The sequence below is a fragment of the Micropterus salmoides genome, unplaced genomic scaffold (genome assembly GCF_014851395.1).
Source record: "Micropterus salmoides isolate LMB-PRFRI ecotype aquatic unplaced genomic scaffold, ASM1485139v1 Ms_hic_scaffold_4576, whole genome shotgun sequence".
NCBI classification, from domain to species: Eukaryota; Metazoa; Chordata; class Actinopteri; order Centrarchiformes; family Centrarchidae; genus Micropterus; species Micropterus salmoides.
The window spans coordinates 3,691-12,247 of record NW_024044013.1 but is presented as its reverse complement, the minus strand read 5'-3'; the positions used below and the strand labels follow the sequence as shown (position 1 = coordinate 12,247).

Below are 8,557 nucleotides of genomic sequence, written 5' to 3'. Positions count from 1 at the left end.
GGATATTAGACTGGGAGGACAATCTAAATATTTCACAAAAATGGTTGAATGGTGTTACTTGTGCGCTGTAGTAGGGTACCAGCAGTCACCAATACCCAACAGAGAGCTACCCATTCATCTCCCGCACCTTCAATGTGACACTTTCTTCCCTTCCATCTCTTCCATTTGCTCCCTTATTAGACGTTGTGAAGTGGTGTTTGAATTTGGTTCCTGGGCCTCTTTCTCTGCTGCTTGCAGTAGCTCAACACAGAGAAGGAAAAGAAATATGGGCCCACGGAACGTATTTCACTGGCACCAGCTTGACATTGATGGATAGAGGATCATTAGACATTTGCCAGTTTGCTTGGCGTAGAGTTATTTTCAGCAATAATGTATGGGAGAGGGAACGGGGGCTGGAGGAGGGCTTCTGTTAAGATCTCAGAGGGCCACAGATTCCAGTTGGGTGGAAGTCTTAAAACTAAATGTAGGTGGTGGAAACCACGGAGGGGCACAATATATTGCATTGCAGGTTTACTTTAGTAAACCCTGATTAGATTCATAGTGCAGACCTGCCCCAACCTTTTTAGCTAGATGAACTCAAACACCCCTTCACTGACACCACCTGTCATGTTTCAAATGTATTCATTTGAACTGATTTTCAACAGGATGTTATTTAACACTATCGTCTATATAAAAGTGGACATTGGTAGCCTACAATAATATTTCCATACAATTGTACTATCAGTGTGTGGGTGGTTTAAGCCTCCTTGCTTTAAGCTGAACCATTTCAACCATGTATCCATTACTGTTAGCTAACTATTTCAAGTGTGTGTGTGTGTGTGTGCGTGTGTGTGTATATATTAGGGCTGTCCCCAACTAAGGATTTACATAGTCGAATCAGAATCATCAAGTTCTGCCTGTAGTTGACTGATAGTCGAATCATGTGTGTTTTTGTGCATGGCGATTGCAAGCTGAAGCTAAACTGAAGCTTATTGACCCTTTTCTCTCTCTCTCTCGCCTGCCATTCACCGGTCAGAGTTTTGCATACATGCCTACCGACAACTGCATGCATGTTGCGGTTCCTCCCGGGTCTATTTCAAGTAGCCAGCTGTTTAAAAACGATATAATATTCTTTTTGTGGTGAAAAATTATCCAAAAGTACAGCGAGGTGCGGACAACTCGGCACACCAGTGAAGTTGAGGCTAGGTCTCTTCAGCAAGTGTTCCTCCTGCCACTACACACATACATACACGCTATACCTATACATGCGCACTGAAGACCCAAGGTTAGGGTTACAAATTTGGATTTATTCACGCACTTTAAAAACATTTATTGAAAGTTTTTTTTCTTTTTACATGTTAATTTACAGCATTAAATGTTGAAATGTGTATTGTAACGTTATTAAGTTATTGTCAGAAAACTGGTAGTTCTATGTAAAATGATGTTGAGCACCCCCATATTGCCAAAATGGCATGATCTTTGTTTCACTGCGAAGCTTCGACTGTGAGATTGACAGTCGAATCAGGCTCAACCCATCGAATCTTCAACTATTCGGGGTCAGCCCTGATATATATGTATAAGTAAATCTACCTTGTACCATGTACCTTTTTAGCTGAGTTGCACAGAAAAGATGCGCATTGCCAGTCAGTATTGACTCAGACATCTCTCCCTTTCTCTGCAGTCATGGTCCTGCTAATTGTGACAATGCGTCGGAGGAGGAAGGAGCCTCTGATTCTGGAGGAGGAAAGGGACATCAGAGAGAACATCGTACGTTACGACGACGAGGGCGGGGGCGAGGAGGACACAGAGGCCTTCGACATGGTTGCCCTCCGCAACCTAAACGTCATCAGAGACCCCAACGTGCGGCGAGATGTCACACCAGATACTCCCACCTTCTTTCATTACCCATCAACCACTCGCCCGGCCTATAAATCCCTGCCGGACAACGTGGTGTTTCGAGAGTTTATTTGGGAGCGACTTAAGGATGCTGATGTGGACCCGTCAGCTCCCCCATATGACTCTCTGCAGACATATGCGTTTGAAGGCAGCGGCTCTGTAGCAGAGTCGCTAAGCTCACTGGAGTCACTAAGTACAGACTCAGATCAGAACTATGACTATCTCAGCAGCTGGGGACCACGCTTCAAAAAGCTGGCCGACCTGTATGGCAACAGCGACGGCACCGGTGTCTTCTCTTAGCCCCTAAATTTCTCTCCTAACATTTCTTGGACTTATAAAAAAAATAAGAGTAATATATTGTCAGAGAAAATGATTTTGTCTGCCTTAGTGCATTGGAGGAAGATTCAAAGACAACACAAGCGAGATTGAAAGAAAAACACTTTGACTTCAAAGGTTTTCAGTTTGTTTACCTCCTTGTATGGATTTTCAAAAGCGTGCCATGGTGAGTTTTGACACAGACTTCAAAAGTGGCTTGACTGAGGAGGAAACCTTGTGTGCAAAAGACATTAAAGGTTTCAGATTTTGGGCTTCAGTCCAACTATTGACTGCAGAATGCATACATGTTGGAGCATTCTTATGGGGAGGCACCTGTCCTTTCATTCCAGCGATGGGCACGGGCCCAGCACTCTTGCTTTGATGCATTCCTTTGCTATCTTTGTGCTAAAAGAAACATAAACGTTTCTCATGAAATGCTGTCTCCCTGGCGGCTAATCAGCAGTCACTTGACTGTTCATATAAAATTTGCCGATTTCTATGGGTTTTTATTTTCTTCTTCCTCTTTTTTTTGGGGTTCCGGGGGAGGGGGGGTGTTGAGAAGCTGTTTTTCATAAACATTTAAATACGGAGCAACATTATTCATGGACTCTGTCAAACATTTCAACACTATATGAAAAGTGCAGTATAAACAAGTAGTTGATGTGCTAAGGAAGTGATGTGAAGACATAAGTTGTGCAAATAATAAAAAGAATGACACGCTCGACAGTTTGATGTCTCCACTGGGTAAAACAGGAAAGCATATCATTTCTCTTATTCTAACAATACATTTTGCAGATGTTGCAATGTAGTGTTTGTCTGAGTCTGTTTTTTCTTCCGCCTTTCTATGGCCAAGTCCAATATGTATGATTTCTGAGCTATAATTCAGTTGTTCTGCTTTTGTATAGGGGGCGGGGGACTGGGAACATTTGCTACATGAGAAAGCTTTGCTGAAGGATCTGTCTTTGTTGTGTTTGATAGCGAGGTTCACGCCACCTAGACTCTAGAAAAAATTACTTGTTTCTGAAGTGACAGTCCGTAACTGGGTGAAGTTGCAGTTTGTAAGTAAATGAATTTTGCTTCTGTAGTTTGCAGAGTCCAGCATATATTGTCATTCAGAAATGAAATCATTGATGTCCATGGTTTGTTTATTGATGGTGAAAGGACATACTGTATGATAATAATCATGTGCCGCATTGTGCCAGTTTTGTTTATCCAGCTTAAACAAGTTACATGTTACAATTGGGAGTCAACATGTACAACCGATATGTATTATTATTTATTTTGAAGAGGCAGAATTGTGCAAATGATGTTTTATCCTTTTGCTGAAAATAAAAGACATTCAGTTCCTTAAAGACTTAAATGATTTCTTTCAGTCCATCTGAATAGAGAGAAGTAAGTAAATGAAAAGAGGTTATTTCTGATAATAAACAGCCAACATCTGACAATAATAATCAATGATTTAAAAGAAATGGTGCTTCACAATGTGCATGTGATGAGCTCGAGGAACTAGACGGGGGTTAAATAGCGATGGGGAGACTATTTTTGATGAGGCTTTTGTAGTTGAAAGGCCTGATCCAGACAAAGCACCGACGCTCCACCGAGGCGTGTGTGATGACTGCGAGGCTCACCTTCGGCCATCGAGGAACCTTGTGCAAGTTAGTCAGGCCTGCTTCAATCACAGTAAGCTCCCTTAAAGGTGCATTCAAATACTGCACCTAATGTGACGCCTGACAAAGACACGTGTACACTGTCTTCATTTGACTTGAGCCAGGGCTCCATGACAGTACAAACTAAGAAATGTTTAACAAACCAAAAAGGTCTATAAAATGTTCTTATATTTTCACATTTTATTATTTAACAGTTTTATTTTTTATATTCTGAAAATTTGATCTCCTTGCAAGGTGCTAAATGTTGATTCAAAGGATTTATATTGGACTTTAAATAGCAACATTTAAGAATATTTTCTTTAAGATTATCTGAATGAGCCTTTAAAACACACCATGTGTAATTTTTGTGTAACTGCAAAGTGTTAACACTTCTTCTTTCATGCTATTCAAATCCCCCAAATCCCACAGACAACAACCAAGACATGTCCTCTCTGTCTTATGGTTACACCCACCTGACAAACTTTCATAATATTGTAATTTTTTTACATTTTCTATATTTATTTAACATTGTATTTTCTATGACTGTTATCTCCTTTAAAGAATATTAAATGTTGTTTTAACATGACGTGACATGTCCAGACTTTTTTGACTAGGGTGGCCCAAGTGGGGCACTGACTTATGTAGGGATGGCATATGGTATGTCTGCACACACACACACACACACACACACACACACACACACACACGTCGGAATAGCATTAATTTAGCATTTCTCATATGTACTTTAATTGCTAACATAACAGTATCTTACATTCCTGTGTTACGAATTTTATTTAAAAGATGAATAGACCTACCAATCACTACACAACAGAGCAGCAACGTTACAAATGTTATTTAAAGCTGTCATGCTTTATTCTGTGAGAATAATGTCCCACCTCTGACCAGGCAGTCACAGACAATCACAGTTTTATAATATGGTGGAATAATGGTGTGGAACCTTGGGTGGCCAATCATATTTCAGGCTCAGGGTTTTCAAAGACCTTATTTTGGCCTAGAAGCGTGCAAATTCAAGAATATGGTCGTCTTCCCATTTGAAATATCTGAATAAGCCTTAAAAATGTGTAACAACAGAATGTAAATTCTTCCTCACAAAGCCCCCAAAATTCAAGAGACAACACCTAAGGCTCCATGTCTACCTACGGCCCTGACGAGAAGACTTGCCTATAGAGTACCCTGGTCAATTAATTCAACACAGCAATGTTGAAAAGACATGAGGATTCCAGATGCGATCTATAACCAGCAGTTTAAATTGTACCTCTAATTTCAGTCGGGTCAAAATCGACTATTACACCTCTAAGACAGTTTGGGAACCATTTAAGTTGGAAATGAAGCTGTAATACTTCAGCTTTTGGATGCAAAAATTGTGGCCCTTGTCAATGAATGTTTGGGGCCTCTTTTATCAGTTTGGGGTATTATGTGTTGGTACACCCACTGCACCAACATATGCAGGTGATACACTGTCTCCATTTGAGCCAACCAATTAACCAGGGAGATCTCCTGAATTTTAGAAATACTGGTGTCCGGGGGCAAATTCCAACAGTGCAACTCCCCCAGCCCTAAAGACATTTTTTACTATAGGCGTACTGGAACAAAAAAGTAGGTTAAATTTTAATAATATTTTAGATTTGCCATGGTAAATATAATATAGGTTAACTGTTAATTACTATACCATAGTTTTCCTGTAAGTGAACTTTCATACAAAATATATGGTCCACAGCAGCATGTTACTGTAACTGGAAGGTAGCCAGTAAGGATTACTGTATTGTTTGTATTCCACACAGCGCATTGGACGTTACAAATTGGGAGAAAGTTAGGAAGACCCACAACATTTTGTCTCCTTTCTTTTGCGTTGTTGTTGGTCTTGACGTGGTATCATGAGCTCAAATTGGACCATGACCTGCTTTGATCCATCTTTTGATGGTAAATACATTTCCTTTATATCTAGAAATATATCAAAAATATATCTGCTAAAATCTGTTGCAGAGTACATATGAAATCCAGAATCAATTTGCACTGGTTCTTCCATTATGTCACTTTTAAATTCAAGCAATAACTGTAGTCAAGTATGCAAATCTAACACAGGTGATGACCCGCAACAATGTAAATTTGTTAGCCAACTAGTGTCTCTTAGCTGTTGCTGCATCTCGACAGCACACAGAGGTTCATGAATACAACTGACAGTATAATTCACAGTGATGCAAGAGATTGCAATGAACTTGTTATGCATCTTTGCTTGGTAAATATGTGTCTCCTTACAGGTATTGACATAGTTTCCAAAGCTTTGAACCTGGCAAAAACAAAACATCTGAGATTTTTTAAGTGCGAGTCAGGAGTAACCAAGGTCACTGTTTGTGCTCATTGTGATGCAGTTCACACAAACCTACAGGAAGGGATGTGGAAAGTGTTCTTTCTTACATATTCACAGGTTACTGTATATGATAGCCTCTTGCATAGCGTTTTCAAAACCACAAAGATCACTTATAAGAGCTAGACATAGCAAAGACAGTAGAAGGGTTCTTGTAGTAATCAGAAGATGAAAAACTCTTGAAGTGGAATTGGATGAAATTTAGAGTTGGTTGAAGTTTGAACATACAATAATTTCTTGTTAATACTTAATAATACTTTAATTCTAAAGCACCTTGAAACCTGAAAAAAAGGTAAAATGTTCAATACATTAGTAAAAATAACACATCCTTCTTCAAGAATAAAAAGTTGAATTCCTATACAATAAAACACCATTGCTGTATTCAGTATACTTTTGTGTGCTTGTTGCTTTAACCTCACTTGGTCTGGTATAATCAGTATCTTATGGCAGTTAATTTTACCAAACTTTATAAAGGGCATTGTACTACAAAGAATATTTATTTGAATAGCACTTCTCAAAAACAAAGGTTTACACAGTGTTTAACAATTAAATTAAAAGTACATAAAAACATTACATTACAAAATTACAACAACAAAAGGGCTAAAGTAATGTTAAATACAAAATCAGTGCAATAATTACAATAAAATTAATTACTGCAAAATGGCCAAACCATAATTCAAACTAGATTTAAATATATTGATTGTTGGGCATTGCTCTGATGACCTCAGATAGTGCAAAGGGCACTAACAGTAACAGTTCTACAGTGTATTCTGGGGCTTTATCATGTAATAAATTATAGGTAATTAAATTAAATTGATTCTAAACAAACTGGGTAATGAACTGGGAGCCACTGTAATGAAGTTAAAATGGGAGTAAGTTGAAGTTGAGAAAAAAGAACATTACAGTTGTCTAAACGGGAGCTTTTTTTTTTGTCTTGAGGTGTAATGATGGATCTAATTTTTGCAGTATTTCTGAGCTGCAGGAAACTTGTCGGGGTCAGTTTTGTGATGTGTTTGTTTAAACATAGACTGGAGTCAAATCGTAATCCTAAAATCTTGCACACTGGTACTCACTAGATAACCATCTAGAACCAAAGGATTGTTGATCTGTTTTGCCAATGTGAGCTGGAGCGATGATTCATACCTCAGTTTTGTCAATATTAAAGTGCAGTCATGGAGAATCAATAGTCTGTTAAGATCATTAGGATCAAAAGAAATGTACCACTGCATATCATCTGCAATAAAAGTACAGAACGTTTGTCTCCCTTTTCTGATAGTAATTACACAACACTGTCGACACGTGTTTATAGGCTCTGCCATACTGAGTTGAAGCTGTTGCTACGGATGCTCCCCCTTCAGCTCTGGCAAACCAGTCATTTCTGGTTGGAATGTCACCACAGACTCAAGGTTTAACAACTATTTTATACTCCAAATACTCCAGATTGATTGGCCTGGGGGTGATAGGCTTAATCAGCATTGTGCAGACCATCCTCGCAAGATTATTATATTGTTTATTACAACCCATATTTAAGTTTTTGAGTTTAGCTGTGACCTCTAGTGGCAGAAGATGTTGTAGAGCGACATAGTGCGTGAAAGGAGGGTCAAGTAAACTCAGAACTTTCACTAAGGAACGAGGTTCTCATTTGAAAGATAATCAAAGTTAACGTGTTTTGTCATGTGACTTACTACTTACAACACAAGGCTTATGTAATGATTAATTTCAACCTAAACCAATCTTTTCTTAAACCTAACCAAGTAGTTCTGTTATAAACCTAAAACAAGTAGGACTTATGTAACGTACTGAAGACCAGTAAGCCTGTTGCTGGACTAGTACTTACCAACACTTTTACATGCTGTTTTGGAAAACAGTTTTGGGACACTTTTTTTCATTTAGGAATGAGGCCAGGATGCATTGTATTAACTCATTTGACAAGGGCTTCAATGTAACGGATGGTCATTCATTTATAAAAGTCCATCTACTCTAGCTTTAAAAATCTTGTGCTGAAACTCCACTTTTGCTACTATAACAATACTTTAGGATTTTAGCTAATCACTGACCAATTGTTAGCCTTTAGCAATAACCCATAACTGCCACGTGCAGCCACAGTAGTCGCTAATATTACATAATCTCGCTTTAAAACGTATATTCTACATATGTAGTGCTGAAACCATAGGCTGAAACTTTACTTGTGCTACTGTAACACTATGCTAGCATTTTTGCGAAAGACTGAAACGTTATTTAGCATTTAGCATTAACCCGTAACTGTTCAGCACTTTAAAACTTATAGTCAATACCTATATACTAAAAAAAATATTGTGAAATTCTCTTTTGTTTC

General features: G+C 38.6%; 1 protein-coding gene across 1 annotated transcript; it reads left to right on the top strand.

The window, feature by feature from the left end:
* The first annotated feature begins 1,662 nt into the window (after positions 1 to 1,662).
* LOC119887967 (cadherin-7) lies at positions 1,663 to 2,707 on the top strand. Its single transcript, XM_038698476.1, has one exon. It carries the CDS (start codon positions 1,663 to 1,665, stop codon positions 2,173 to 2,175), a length of 513 nt encoding a protein of 170 aa, XP_038554404.1. The 3' UTR covers positions 2,176 to 2,707.
* The last annotated feature ends 5,850 nt before the right edge of the window (positions 2,708 to 8,557 follow it).

Excerpts from the sequence above, each read along its gene's own strand:
- LOC119887967 (XM_038698476.1), top strand. The coding sequence starts at position 1,663 with ATGGTCCTGCTAATTGTGACAATGCGTCGGAGGAGGAAGGAGCCTCTG.